Below are 15,513 nucleotides of genomic sequence, written 5' to 3'. Positions count from 1 at the left end.
GGCCAGAAGAGGGTGTTAGATCCCCTGGAATTGGAATTCGTTACAGACAGCTGTAAGCTTCCATGTAGGTGCTGAGAATCGAACCCTCATCCTCTGGAAAAGCAGTCGGTGCTCATAACCACGAAGTCACCTCTCCAGCCCCAAGAGTAAGGTTTTAGAGAGGAAGGGCCACTGTAGAGGCCAAGAGACTGGGGCTAACTGATGGGTGGGGCAGGCTTGCCTGGAGTAGGGGCAAGAAGAGGGTGTCATGGAGGGAAACACGAGTCCACTGAGCTAGCTAGCGCAGTAACTGAGGGGAGCGGGAGGCTGAGGCCGCACCTCACATTAGGTATTGGCACAGACACACAGTCTATGACCCTGGCCACCCGGGTGCTACGCCCTCAGGTGTTGTCTCCTGAGATTGCTCCCCTCCCCCAGCAGAAGCCAGCAGGTGTCCTGACTCCTTCTTTATAAAGAGTACAAGCTCTGGGCGAGGTCATGTGCCACAGGACCCGGTGAGCTACTGACTGCTGCTTGACCTCAGCGCGGCACTTGGTACAAGGCCCGCCTCTACTTCCTGCTGAGCATCAGGGCTCTAACCCAAGAAGGGCGCCCATCCTGGAAGGCTGTGTGAGCCCTGAGTTAGGGACCCACTGGGGAGCTAGGACTTCCTCCACTCCTGCCACGCCTCTGCCAGTCTTAGGGTTGTGCCAGTCGGGACAAGGGATCGGGCAGGAGGAAGAAGGACAATAAGCATCCCGCTGCCTCGGACACCTTCTACCTGACCACCCGCCCTTCCCCCACCTCCGCCCTCAGGCGGCCAGCAGAAGCATGTGGAGGTAGACGACTCTGTGTGGTGCCTGGGGGGTCTTCACTTTGCCCTAGAACCTAGCAGGGATGATTCTCTTGTCCCAGGACTCTGCTACAATAGCCTCTGGGAGCCTTCTGTGACGGGTCACGGGCTCCAGACAGGCTTGGATCCTCTCTGCCCTGTGTGGCCAGCTCCCTTCAAGTTTGCTCCTCTTCCCTAGAAGAGTCATGGCCTGGGTCCAAGTCACGTGTGTCCCCAGTGTCCAGCCCTAGTCTACTACAGACAGAGAAGTGCTAGGGGGATTTTGGGTGGGTGGGAGGGAGGGTTGAGGGTGGAAAATGGGTGGATGTGTGAACAACTGAGAGATCGAATCTGAATGGGCGAATGGATAGAAGAGGGGCAGGGGGTGAAGGAGGGGGGGTGGGGGCTGGAAGGATGGATGAGGAGTGGCTGTGTAAGTAATGGAGTTGGTGGGAGGGGAGGGGAGGGAGGGACGGCTGGTGGGTGGGGTAGATAACTGTATGGAATGGGTCAACAGAGCCAGGTAGGCCCGAGGACCAAGGGGCTGATGCTAGACTTCCCTATGCTCACTGCTCCTAAGAGACAGAGCAACACAACACTCTGGTGTCTTTTCGAGCCTGCAGGCCTGCATTCCAGACCGAGTTTCTATGCCTCCCTGATGAACTGTGGATGGTAGCTGTGAGGGTGGGATGGGGGGAAGTGAGTCACCCAGATGCTAAGAACACGATGTCCCTGCCAGGGAGACAATCGGGTAGACAGGTGGATGACAGATGAACAGCCTGAGGTGGGGAGGGAGCTGAGAGCTGTGGCTGGCTGGAAATGCCAGCCAGCCAGCCCGTTTCTTCCTGGGGCCACAGGCAGAAAGGGGCCATTACCACCGGGTGTGTACTCAGCTGAATGGTGCCCAAGGACCTGGAAGTCAGGGAAAGCAAGAAGATTTTGATGGGAAATCTGCTTGGCCCACCCTCTCTCCTGCTACCCTAGGCTGTCCCACCTGACAGGTTGCCAGAGCCCATCTGCTGGGCCAGGATAGCCTTTAGTCTCTTGATCTCTTCCTGGTACTCTCGAAGTAGGGCATCCTTGGGGTCTTCATTAATGCGTGGCTTGTTCTTGATATTTTTGGCCCTGTTGGCATAGCGCAGCGTGCTGAGGGTCTCGTCGTAATTGTTGTCAGCGGGAGACAGGCAGGCCACCATTAGGGTCTTGGTGTTACCACCCAGCGAGTCCTGGAGCAGTCGTGTCAGCTTTGAGTCCCGGTAGGGAATGTGTTTGCAACGCCCATCCACCAGGGCTGAGATGACGTTGCCCAGCGCTGACAGTGACAGGTTAATCTTGGTGGCCTCCTTCAGCCTTTCCCCTGTGGCCCCAGTCTTGGATTGCCGCTCACTGCCAGCCAGGTCTACCAGGTTGAGCTTGCCTGCACGAAGATGGTCCTTACCCCGCTCATCTGCAGACAGGTGGGCAGGGGGCAACAGGTGGGTGAACCCCACATCGTTCTAAGATGAGGGTAGCTCAGGGCCTATACCACCCACTTGGGGCTACATTTGAGCCTATTAGGAATCTGCAAGGAGGGGCTGCCATGTACAGGTAAGGAGAACTGAGGCTCAAGAGAGGGCGTGGAACTTTCCCAGGGCCACACAGAAGTCAAGGAAGGGTAGGAGGTGCTGGGTCCAGGTTCAGTACACGTGGCATCTCACAACTGTCTCTAACTCCAGCTCAAGGGGATCTGACACCCACATACAGACATATATGCAAGCAAAACACCAATGTTCACAAACCTAAACAAATCATTTAACAAAGAAGAGGAGGAAGAGGAGGAAGAGGAAGAAGAGGAAAAGTAGGAGGAAGAAGAGGAAGAAGAGGAAGAAGAGGAAGAGGAGGAGGAGAAGAAGAAGAAGAAGAAGAAGAAGAAGAAGAAGAGGAGGAGGAGGAGGAGGAGGAGGAGGAGGAGGAGGAAGAGGAGGAGGAGGAGAAGGAGGAGGAGGAGGAGGAAGAAGAGGAAGAGGAAGAGGAAGAAGAGGAGGAGGAGGAGGAGGAAGAGGAAGAAGAAGAAATAGCAGCTACCAAGGAGGGGAAGTCTGTTCACACAGGGCTGCCAGACTCCGAGGGTAAGGGCAAAGACTTCCTATGAGGCCAAAGGCAGAGGATGAAGGGGAGATGAGGGGATCCCCAGGGAACTGTACCCTTCCATGCTTGAAGTACTGGCTTTGAAGTCCAGCCCTGCCTCTTACTGTGTTACAGGAGCACAGCCGCACACCTCTCAGCACCACACACCTCTCTAATCCTCCAAAGATTCCATCCACAAACTAGGTCTAACCTTGACTGGCTCCCTACCACGGTTGGATGTGTAGGGTTAACTGGCTACATATTCTCTGACCACAGCCGAGCAATCTTAAGGGGGATAAGAGTGTGTGCTGGTATTAGATGGTATGTGAGGGACTTGGGGCTGTCAGACCCTTAAAGAAAATGGAACAGAATGAGACTTGTACTGGTTTTGGAGAGCGCTCAGCAGAACGTTACCAGGATGTGTCATGAGTCTTGAATGTGTGTGTGCTCAGTGCTTTCCCAGTGCACACCAGGTCTAGCCTGAGCAAATGAGTCTCAGAGCAGAAATGGCCTTGTGCACAGAGGAGTACAGCATCATCTGCAGCACTGGGAAACCAGACATGACGTCAGAGCCTCATGGATGACAGCTTAGAGTCTGGGCGAGAGTGGGCTATCCTCTGTCACCACCCTGGCACAGTCATGAAGACCTGGCCGTGATTCATAGAACAAGAAGCCAGAGAAACAGCCTCAGCTGTGTGGCTATGTTCACACACCAGCCCGTCCTTCAAACCTTTTGTAAGGCTCAAGAGTACCCACGAGCCTGTTCATCCATTAAGCCAGGCAGCTGCCTCTGCCCTGGCTGTAGCCATGAGGTCATGTCCCCTTCAGATGGGTATTGCCCCAGGGACACCCAGGTTGATGTTCTTTGCTCAAGCAAGCACCAGGACGCTGGCCTGGACACAGGTTGCTGTACGGACAGTATGGAAGGAGGTTACATCAGCCCTGGCCCTGGGTCTGGGGTCTCTCTGCAGTTACGGTCCCAGTAAGGCAGGCTACTTCCTGTTCTAAGTTCCTTACAGTTATAATTGTGATGTAGCACAGACCGATGGAGCTGCAGCAATGGACAAGGTACTGGGAGGCCCTGGGTTCAAAACTTGGCTCTTCTAATTCATGACTGGGGTGCCCTATGTGAGCAAAGCTCTTCACTCCAATGTTTCCTGTGTCTAAAAGGAGGGTGATGCTGCCCACCTTGAGGACTACTGCAGACTCAGGGGAAGCTGAGGGAGCCCTCACACAGCCTCTGGCCCACAGGGGCCCAGAGTAAACACTGGTTCTCTTTCTCGATCTCTCTTTTAAAGATTTGTTTCATTTATTGAATTTGCATACATACTCTATCTACATGTACACCTGTAGACCAGAAGAGGGCATCGGATCCCAATACAGATGGTTGTGAGCCACCATGTGCTTGCTGGGAATTGAACTCAGGACCTCTGGAAGAGCAGTCAGTGCTCTTAACCACTGAGCCATCTCTCCAGCCCTCTTTTTTCTCTTTCTCAGCAGCTCTCCCAGGAAGGATGTGAATGAAAGGCAGAGAACATCACTGGAAAGAGGAGTCATGAGATCTGAACAACACAGAGACTCCTGGCCCTTAGTATTTCCTGGGGATTGGAACCCAGGGCCTGGAGCAGGAGGCTCAAGCACTTGAGTACTGAGCTCCAGCCCTAGCCTTGAGACCTCAGTCTTCTTACCTGTAAAATGGGGGTGTCAGCACCTAGCTCACGCATGGGATGGTTGCAAAGAATAGATGAGATACTATATGCTCGTTGCCTGGCACACAGGAAGTGCTCAGTGCTATCTACCAGTGTTGTGGGTGCGGGCGCTGATCCAGGAAACAGGTCCCCGCACAGGGGCGACTGCGGTCTGCTTCCTTCAGACAGGTAAGGGCATCTTTTCCAAGCTTCCTTTCCATGGGACTCTCCGGGCTCCCATGAGATGAGCCACCCTCCTATCAGGAGTGGGAACCTGGCTCAGGCCTGGGCCACCCTCTGCCCCCAGCCGGCCCCATACCCACGGCATAGATCTCGATGTTGATGGTGAAGATGGAGTGGGAACGGGAGGAGTCCTTATTCATCAGGGTGTAGCCAACTGCTCGGTTCTTCCAGCCGGTCTCCATGACGCGTTCGCACTGGGCCACGTTGTGTACTGTGTGCATGGACAGCCCCTTGACATACACTCCCTTCTCGGGATGCTCCTTCAGCTGCAGGGAGGAGGACCAAGGAAACTTGAGATTACCAAAGGCAGGACCCTGTCCAGGCCACTGTGTCCTCTGAAACCATCCTGTAATAGGCAGGGGGCTCACTCTGCCTCCCACTTGTTGTAGGATCGTGGGCCAGTGACAAGCTGAACCTCAATGAGCACATTTGTAAAATGGGTATGGGTACCTATTTCATTAAGAGCTATTTATTTCATGAGCATGGTGAGGATTCAGTAAAGTAAGGCACGCACAAGCTTAGCGTGAGCTTCTGGAAGCTGATAGGGTTGGCACCCAGGGCTCCGAACGTGTCTCCTTTGTCCTGTCCGCATGGCTTCTGATGTCACCTCTGCTAATACCACTAGGACAGTAGAAATGTTGCCTGACTCCTGGGTGGCGACTGGTGGAGGGTCGTTTGCTGCTCAAGCCCATGAGGCTCTCAGCTCAGCCCTCGGAAATGGCAGTGAGTGAGCTGTGTAGGCCCCAGATGCTCCCGGCTCACTTCCCAGGCAACCAAGGAGCTGACTCGGAACAACAGAATGCAGTACTCCTCATGAGGAAAGAATCACACGGGCAAGAGCAGCGTGAGGGGCTGGGTGTGGGGAGATGGGTCTGCAATCTCCGCACTTGGAAGGCAGAGAGGCAGGAGAATTACTGCACATTCGAGGCTAACCTGGGCTACACAGCAAGCCCGAATCTCAGCTGGGAGGGGTTGGAGAACAGGATGAGTTACAGATGTTTTGGGATGGGGGGGGGCTGGTGTTCTGAGAGGGGGTGGCCACACTGGTTGGAGCCTAGAGGGCTCAGCTGTCTGCGCTAATGGTCCCAAGGGGGGACAGGTCACCTTCTGTGCACAAGTCGGTTGGGTGCACAGGCTAGCTCCACCTGTTTAGGTGTGAAGTCTTAAGGAGGCTGGCTCTGTGGAACAGCAAGAAACCAAGGCACAGAAATGTTAGATGGCTTTCTGAAAGCCATCGAGGTACAAGTGTGTCACAGTAACAGAAGGCTCAGGAGCAGCATCAAGAGTCAGTGAAGACAGATACAAAGGACCTGCTCCTGTAAACAGGGCTGGGTGGCATTTTAGGGCCAGAAAGTGACTACATGGATCCCACTGTGCTCCTAGAATCCAGCATGGGTTATCTGGGCAGTATCTGGTCACCCTCAGAAAGAGCATATTTGGGCTGGAGAGATGACCGCAAGTTAAGAGCACCTGTTCTTGCACAGGACTGGGGTTCAATTCCCAGCACCCACACCATCCATAGCTCCAGTTCCAGAACCCTCTTCTGACCTCTGGAGAAACTGGACACGCACACAGTGCACACACAAACATCACACACACACACACACACACACACACACACACACACACACACAGGAAAAACACTCAGGCTTGTAAAACAAATTCATCTCAAAAGGTTTGTTTAAGAGCGAGCGTACTTGGCTGGGCATGGTGGTGCACGCCTTTAATCCCAGCACGTGGGAGGCAGGGGTAACTGGATCTGCAAAGTGAGTTCTAAGATGGCCAGAGCAATTTGGTGAGACCTTATATTAAAAAGGCATATTTAGCCACTTTCCTGATTATTCAACAGGACTCAGTCTAGAAACCCCATTAGCTGAGGAATGTCAACTGGCCTCTGTAGGCCTCATTGGTCACCTCGCCTGTGAAATGGGGACAGAACCCCACTGCTATGAAACCATAGGGATTAAGAAGGAAACAGGCCTGTGGTACCAGGCTCAGTGGATGCAGGTCACAAAGAGGACAGGGATGCTGCCTCCAGCCTGAGTGATTTCAGAAGGCAAGACAGCTCCCCCATCTCTGAGACCCTCAGGGTCCTTCCCACCACTCCTAACCCCACCCACTGCCAACATAGGTCCTGGGGAGGTTCTGAGTGATGGCTGCACATGCTATTCCTCATAGCTGCTCATCGAGGCTGCAACAAAACCAGAGCCAGGTCTCTATGGTAACCAGCTGTGCTACAGCATGGGTGGAGAGGGACAGAGGCACATGGCCATGGTTAGAGTCCAGTAGGGAAGCGATGTTCCTGTGTTCTTCCCCACACATGGGTTGAGGAGGGATCTTGGGAGGCCCCTGTAGGCCCCACTCCATAATGATCTACTGCGTGGAGATCTGGGGTGGTATTTGTACTGACTTGGGGGTGGGGAGGAGAGTTGGCTTCCCCAAATCTCTTGCTGGCCTTCCCTGACTGAATAACTCAGGCTTATTATAAAATGCACCAGGCTCTATGTTAAACACAAGCTAAGGGCTTGTGTTGTGGAGAATCTTAGGTTCTGATCCATCCCCTTTGGTTGCCCCTTGGGTTATGCACAGGTGCCTGAATCACAGAAGCCGAGAACAGGATTCTCCTCCCACTCTTACATGAACGCCATCTGCCTATCACCCACAAAGCAGTGTATCAGAGGTCTGGAGCCCACGGATGTACATCACTGAGCATTCTGTCATCTGCAGCCCCTGAAGCAGTGGGCTCACTGAGCCCCACCCCCACCCCAGGTTAGCCAGGAAGGGACAGAGTCCCCATGGCACCCACACAAGGAGGTAGAAGGTCTGTGAGACCACAGGACCATGACCCTGAGGCTAGTCTTCTGGAGCTACCTGCCCCCACCCAACTCCTCTGCCTGCTTCTGTGTCTGAGGGTGAGTCGTGACTTACGGGCTCCCAACCCCCCCTCTGCTGAGGGGGACGCTGATGCTGCTGGTTGTTGGGAGAGGTTCCTGGCAGGGAGGGCAAAGAGCTGCAGGGCTTGTGCTGCCCAGCTGGGCAGGGGCTTGAGTGGATGGATGGCAACTGAAGAGAGGAGGAGGGGCCGTGCAGTGTGTGGCTGGCACGCTAGCACGCTGGCACACATGGGTTCTTGAGAGTAAGTCTCTGCTGAAAACAACAGATGACTGTTCTTCCCTCTCTAAAGCTGGAGTCACTGGCTTCCTGGTGGACCCTGGTGGGGCAGGCTTGGTTAGAGGCTGGAGGGAGAAGCCAGAGGTAGCCCAGCAGAGGTGAGAGCAGCATCTCACACTGGCCTTTCCTCCCTGGACCAACCACCAGCTTGCCAGGCAGGAGCAAGACCATACCCCTGGCAGAGACTAAGACCAAAGGGTCCCAGCTGGGTGGGACTCCATGCCCTCTTCCTGGCAGGATTTGTTCATTTATATTCTCATAGTCTCTCTCTCTCTCTCTCTCTCTCTCTCTCTCTCTCTCTCTCTCTCTCTCTCCCTCCCTCCCTCCCTCCCTCCCTCCCCCTCTTTTTCTCTCCCTCTCTCCTTCTCCAGATTTCTTCCTTTTTTTTTTTTTTTGACAGTCTCCCTCTGTAGCCCAGGTTGGCCTGAAACTTGCAATTCCCCCATCTCAATGTGCCCACTGGCCATAGGTTGTGCCATTAACCCCAGTCAGGCAGGTTTCTTGATCTCTCTGGGCGGCCAAAACAGCCACGCTAGTTCTGCAAGGACCTACCTTTGTTCCTGATGTTAGGAAGCAACCCTCCTCCATCTTGAACCCTGTCTTTGAGGAGACTGAGGACAAATTATGAAATGTGCTCGAGCCTCTGAGGAACCCAAACTCAGTCATCACCATGAGCCGTTCTTCTGTCCTTGACTCTACCCCGCAGGGGGCTCCACCTGGCCCCCATCTTCCCTGGGTTTTCTCTAATTCCCAACAGCTTGAAATAGCTCCCATACTGAGTGAGCACTTACTAGGAGCGGGCACTCTGCTGAGGGGCGTGTCCTATTTACTGTCTTCAATCTGCAACACCCCTTTCAGTTTTGTCTGTCTGTTTTGAGTTTCTCTGTGTAGCCCTGGTTGTCCCTGCTCTGTAGATGAGGCTGGCCTTGAACTCAAAGAGATCCACCCGTGCTGAGATTAAGGGCATGTGCTACCCCTGCCCGGCTGCAACACCCCTTTTTTCAAAGTAGAGTAAGACGAGGGAATCCTAGCCGTATAAACATCAGTCAGATCAGGAGATCTGGGTTCAAGTCCAGACTCAGCTGCTTGCTGCATTGTAGAACCTAGATATGTTGAGGCTCTCTCCGCCTCACTGAGTAATTAAATTACAGAAGACAACATCTGCCGCCAAGGTTACTCCAAAGGTGACATGGGATACCGTGCTTGAAGAGCCAGTAAATATTAAAAGTGCTTTCTTAGTAAGTGCCTAATATCATTGTTTAGACTATCATTATTTATTTATGCACATGCATGCATGCATAGGCACATGCACACACAGGTGCACACATACAGGTTTTTTGTTTTTTTGAGACAGGGTTTCTCTGTGTAGTCCTGGCCATCTTGGAACTCACTATGTAGACCAGGCTGGCCTCGAACCCAACAATCTGCTCCATAAGTGCTGGGATTAAAGGTGTACACCATGACCACCCAGCTATCATAATAATTTTTATCAGTGAAAGTGTTTTCTAAAATAGAAATCTATTACGAAACTCCACCAGTTTCAACAGAGGTGGCCTTGCTCAAGGAGAGATGCAGCCGTTGGTAGCAGCAGACACAGTCACCACCCCAGGCAGTGTGGAGTGTGAGAACACTCAAGTTCAAAAGCCCAGCTCCCAGCACTAGGGAAGCTGAGTCAGCAGGACCTTGAGTCCCGCAACTGTCTGATCCTAGCTCCTTCTCCGACCCCCAACCTTCCTGCCCTCCCCACATGGGATCTGCACCCACCTCTAGCCTCTGCTTGGTGTCAGCGCCCAGCAGATCACGGACATCTTCATTGTAGATCTCCAGATAGGAAGCCCGCACTAGGAACTTGGTGTTTTCTGCACACTGCAGGAAGCAGACAGAGCTTGACCAGATGGCTGATGCTAAACCCACCTGCTGCCCAGGCCTCTACAGCTGGGGCATTATGGGAAGAGGGATGTCAGGGCTACATGGACCCTTACCCCAACCCTGCCCTGTCTGTCCTGCTGGTAAACCTTCCCCTCCGGCTCCAGGACCCGCAAGCCTCCAAGCTGTGTTACGGCTATCTGTCCAATGTGCTACGGACAAGTCTCATAGGACAGGAGATGGAAGCCTCCCTACTGCTCAGGGGAGGGGCCAGGGGCTTCAACAAATGCTATGTGGACCAAGGCTTTGGACTGATGGACTCTGGGGCCCCTGATCACACAGGGTACTGGCTTTAGGGCCAATGCAGTTGGGAGCTGTCAAGCGTCAGGTCCATGAGATAAGAAAACAAAGGGCTTCACCCAAGGCTTGGTCTTTAGTAATTGCTCAATAAATAGGGGAGCCGGGACTGTTGTAACCACTTCCAGCCACCATGTTCAGAGTCAATAGTAGAGTCTCAAACCACATGAAATGTGAAATGTGAAATGAATTTTAACATTCAAAGGCAGCAGGAGAAAGCCACAGAGCCAGATAACATGAGCAGATACTCATGTTTTATGTTGTTTCACCCATCTTAGTTTTGGAACCCAGTATCTGCCTCTGCTGACCCATGCAGAGTTGAGACCAGGTTCTCACCACAGCTCACAGCCCATGCCTAGGACTCTAGATGCCCTGGTGACATCTATGACATTTCCTTTATCCCTTCCCATGTAAGGCCCATACCTGAACACTCTCAAATACGTGCTCGAAGGCTCTGGGAATGATGCCTCTCTGGCAGGGGGGATCTGGCAGTCCCTGCATGGTGAAGGATTTCCCACTGCCTGTCTGGCCATAGGCAAAAATGGTACCATTGTAGCCCTCAGTGACACCCTGTGGAAAAGGAAACCAAAGTATGGTGTTCAGCCGACAGATCCAGGCGTGCACCATGGCGCCCAGCCCACAGACCCTGCCTGCCTGGGTCTCCACTAAAGAAGGCACCACTCTGCCCTCAAACAACAACCTGATGGGGTTAAACATTGTGCCAAGGTGGAAGGATCTAAGAGCCTGTGCCAGGGAGCCAACTTGGTTCAAATCTCACCTCCATGTTTGTTTTGTTTCTTTGTGTACTGCTGAAGACAGAACCCAAGGTCTTGTATATGATAGGTAAGGGCTTCCCCGCCAAGTCACACCCTCAGCCGGGCTCCATTCCTTACCACACGCACTTAGTCTTTGGCACACTGTGTGTTGGCTGGTTTTGTGTCAACCTGATACAAGCTAGAGTCATCCGGGGAAAGGAGCCTCAGTGGAGGAAATGCCTCCATGAGACCCAGCCGTAAGGCATTTTCTCAATTAGTGATCAAGGGGAGGGGAGGGCCCAGCCCATTGTGGGTGGTGCCATCCCTGGACTGGTGGTCCTAGGTTCTATAAGAAACCAAGCTGAGGGCTGGAGAGCTGGCTCAGCGGTTAAGAGCACCCGACTGCTCTTCCAGAGGTCATGAGTTCAATTCCCAGCAACCACATGGTGGCTCACAACCATCTGTAAAGAGATTTGATGCCCTCTTCTGGTGTATCTGAAGACAGCTACAGTGTACTTATATATAATAAATGAATAAATCTTTAAAAATAAATAAATAAATAAAATTGTATTAAAAAAAAAAAGAAAGAAACCAAGCTGAGCAAGCCAGAAGCAAGCCAGGAAGCAGCACCCTCCATGGCCTCTGCATCAGCTCCTGCCTTCAGGCTCCTGCCCTGCTTGAGTTCCCGTTCTGACTTCCTCCAATGAGAGAGAATAATCTGGAAGTGTGAGCCGAATAAACCCTTTCTTCCCTAACCTGCTTTGTAGTCATGGTGTTTTCATCACAGCAATAGTAGAGTCTCAGTCTAATCGGTCATAAAGGATAAGAACGCACGCAGCCCCTCCTAAAGCTGAATCATCGTGTGAATTAGCCACAGGTGTGGACAGATGGTCGCTAATGTATGCCAGGAACACTGCCGGGGCAGCCAGCCACAGTGCTTCTCACCCAGCAGGGAGGTGCACACAGGGCAGAAGTTCAGTCAACAGTGAAGGGAGGGAGTTGAAGGAAGGAAGGAAAGAAGCCGGAAGGTGAGAAGAGGCAAGATAGAGGACCTGCTGATGAGGGGACTACTCAAGAGACAGGAAGAGGAGGCTGATCCAGGTCAAGGGGACACAGAAGAGTGGCTGACAGTGGCAGATGGATCTAGGGTGTGGGTTAGGAAGCTGAGAAGACAGACAGACAGACAAAGCAGGTTCCATTTCGAAGACCATTCATTCTTCACTCGTGGGTGCGTTTATTCACCCTGCAAGTGCTGGCTGCCTTTTCTACATCAGGAACCAAGTTCTGGTTAGAGGAAAAGAGCAGAAAACAAGGTGGCCGCAGTCCCTATCCTAAGAGCACTTAGGGTTACAGACAGCAGCACTATGAAACATCTTAGGTGACTAATATTGTTGACTTGATGGGATTTAAAGAGTTACCATGGAAACAAGCCACATGTCTGTGAGGGGGGCATCTAGGTTAACTGAGGTGGGAAGATCAAGGTTAGGTTAACTGAGATGGGAAGATCAAGGTTAGGTTAACTGAGATGGGAAGATCAAGGTTAGGTTAACTGAGGTGGGAAGATCAAGGTTAGGTTAACTGAGGTGGGAAGATCAAGGTTAGGTTAACTGAGGTGGGAAGATCAAGGTTAGGTTAACTGAGGTGGGAAGACCCACCCAAAACATGGGCAGCACCATCCCAAGTGCTGGAGTCCTAGGCTGACTAAAGGAAAAAAAGCTGAACAGCAGTGTTCATCTCTCTGTTTCCTGAGTGGAATGTGACAGTTGCCTCACACTCCTGCCGCCATTGCCTTCCCCACCATGACTGACTGTCCACCCTCAAACTGTAAGCCAGACAAACCCTTTCTTCCTTAAGTTGCTTTAGTCATAGTGTTTTGTCACAGCAAGACAGGTAAGTGATATGGCATTGTACATCAGAATACAGGCCCAGAAATCTGTTCCGAGACCCCAATGCCTACACGACGCCTACATTTGTTGTTGTAAAAATATAAAAATAAAAGTATTGTGGTCTTTTTACCCTGCTGGGTCCGGCACCTCAGTGCCCCAAGATATCCGCTAGGTATTTTGGCGGAATCACATCCCAGCCACGCACTTTCCTACACTCAAACCTTCACATAAAAGAACACCCAACACAATAATCTTAGACCCAATTGATAAGATATAATTGCCCACTTAAACATACAAAGCCCGGTACCATCCATCCCTTAGGAACATTGATAACAACCTGTAAATACACAGAGCAGAATCTTAACATCACCTGCCATGGCTTCTCACCCTCTCTCTCTCCTGTCTCTGTCTCTCTATCCTCATCTCCTCCTTCTCCTCCTTCAAACTTCTCTCCCGCCCATCCTTCCTTCTCCTCCAATGACAGGCCTCCTTCTATCCTGTACCTACCCCTCACCTGTACTTTACAAATTCAATGGGGAAAAGGTTCTGGTGAAGTCACCTGATTCCTGAGTATATGACTAGGCAGCTATCCTTAAGGCAGTAGAATTAGCATCAAAATACAGATAACTGGGGTTGACCCAAACAGAGCTCCGCAGGAATCCCTGAGAGCTGGGGATTGATTCTCAAGAAGGTTGGTACCCACTCAAAGCTCCCAGCCCCTTGCAGAGGACAACGCTTCCTTTATTGCAGTGGAAACAGGCCAGTCCACTTAATCTAGGGTCCTGCAGCTCCTGGCAGGGGGAGAGAAGGGGCCTTAAGTGGGGACAAGCAACTGAAAAGACCCAACCCAGAACCTATGCTGCGCTTCTCAAACCTGCGTGTAGCTAAAGCAGGAGTCACATGACACCTTTAGAAAAGTTAAAGGGTTATCCGGACTCTCACTGTAGCCCAGGCCCAGGGCAAGGACTCTACAGGAACATTCAAAGCCACACAGCAGATGCTCCATTCTCCTAGGTAGCCATGAGCCATAGTGGGAAGGCACTGGTGCAACTTGGGGAGCTGGGCTTATTTTTACAGGGTCTCATACAGGCTACAAAAGTTCTCCACCACAGAGCTATTTGTCTTATTGGGGTGGGCAAATGTCTCGAGAATCCATAATGACTTCAAAATCAGTAGTAATTGAGGATGACCTTGAACGCTGCTTCTACCTTCCCAAGCTCTGGAATTACAAAGTAGAGGCCTCCAGGAGGGCTTCTGAGTACTGGAGCTGAACTCAGGGCTGTGCGCTAGGCAAGCCCGGTACCAACAGGGGCCATGTCCCCACCCAGCCCCTCTTTAGTCTCTCTGGTTTCAGACTGGCCTCATTTGTTTTCTTTTGTGTTTTTGTTTTCAAGACAGGGTTTCTCCATGTAACCCCTGGCTGTCCTAGAACTCCTGCTGTAGACAAGGCTGACCTCAAACTCTGAGATCCTCCTGCCTCTGCCTCCCGAGTGCAGGAACTGAAGGGCATGCACCACCACTGTCAGGCTACAGACTTCAAAGTCTTAATGTAATGAAAGAACATAAAGTACTAATAGTTGTTAGATAGATTATGTGTAATTGTTTTATGAAATATTATAGATACGCCACACTGTAATTAGTTTTGTTCCTTTTAGTTTTTAAAAGGCCATCATTGGGGGGGGGGGAGCTAAAATTATGAATGTGGCTCAAGTCTACAATATAAAACAGCTTTACTTATTTATTTAAATTTAACTTAAATAAAAATTATTATAGTGTGGGGCTGGAGAGATGGCTCAGCAGTTAAGAGCACTGACCGCTCTTCCAGAGGACCTGAAGTTAATTCCCAGCAATTATATGGTAGATCTGTAGTGGGATCTGACTCCTTCTTCTGTTGTGTCTGAAGAAAACTATTGTGTTCTCGTTCTCTCTCTCTCTCTCTCATATTATATATATTAATATATATTATATATTAATATTAATATATATTTATATATATTAAATTATTATAGCTGGTGCACACCTTTAATCTCAGCACTCAAGTTCAATCCCTGAGTTCAAGGCCAGTCTGGTCTACAGAGTGAGTTCCAGGACAGGCAGGGCTACACAGAGAAACCCTATCTTGAAAAACAACAAACAAAGAGGCTGGAGAGATGGCTCAGTGGTTAAGAGCACCGACTGCTCTTCCAGAGGTCCTGAGTTCAATTCCCAGCAGCCATATGGTGGCTCACAACCATCTGTAATGGGATCCGATGCCCTCTTCTGGTGTGTCTGAAGACAGCTGCAGTGTATAAATAAATCTTTAAAAGAAGAAAAACAACAAACAAACAAACAAACAAAACCATTCTGGTCTGAATCTGAAGTGTCCCCTGCTTTGATCGTCTGTTTCCTGGTTGGTGACACTGAGTGGGGTTGCAGAATCTTTGGGAGCTGAGCTGGCAGGAGGCGGGACAGGTCTTTGAACCTTATAGCCCACTCCTAGTTCCAGCTCACTTGGCTGATCTGCCGTGAGGGGGTGAGGGGTCCTCGGGGTGCTGTTCCCAGCATGCCTCATCCTGATGGACTGAGAGCCTCCTCCTCCCCACTTCTGAGAAGTAGCTTTGAGTCACAGTGATGCACTCAGTTTCTCGGCA

The 15,513-nt window shown here is 51.4% G+C and overlaps 1 protein-coding gene across 29 annotated transcripts in view; it reads right to left on the bottom strand.

Annotated features, from left to right (window-relative positions):
• Kif17 (kinesin family member 17) overlaps positions 1-15,513 on the bottom strand; it is a 37,233-nt gene that overhangs the window by 18,673 nt on the left and 3,047 nt on the right. For all 29 annotated transcript variants that reach the window (XR_015620015.1, XR_015620014.1, XR_015620021.1 and 26 more), the window contains 4 exon segments: positions 10,666-10,812; positions 9,784-9,885; positions 4,925-5,114; positions 1,806-2,258 (listed from right to left, as the gene is read on the bottom strand). Coding sequence is in view for 15 of the 29 variants with exons in the window: in NM_001427767.1 (NP_001414696.1) it covers positions 1,806-2,258; positions 4,925-5,114; positions 9,784-9,885; positions 10,666-10,812 (892 nt within the window). In the remaining 14 variants the exon portion in view is untranslated.

The sequence above is a fragment of the Rattus norvegicus genome, chromosome 5, assembly GCF_021556685.1.
Source record: "Rattus norvegicus strain SHRSP/BbbUtx chromosome 5, alternate assembly SHRSP_T2T, whole genome shotgun sequence".
In the NCBI taxonomy this organism is placed as follows: Eukaryota; Metazoa; Chordata; class Mammalia; order Rodentia; family Muridae; genus Rattus; species Rattus norvegicus.
Note: the sequence above shows the minus strand (reverse complement) of the source record. Positions and strands in the feature narration are given on the sequence as shown.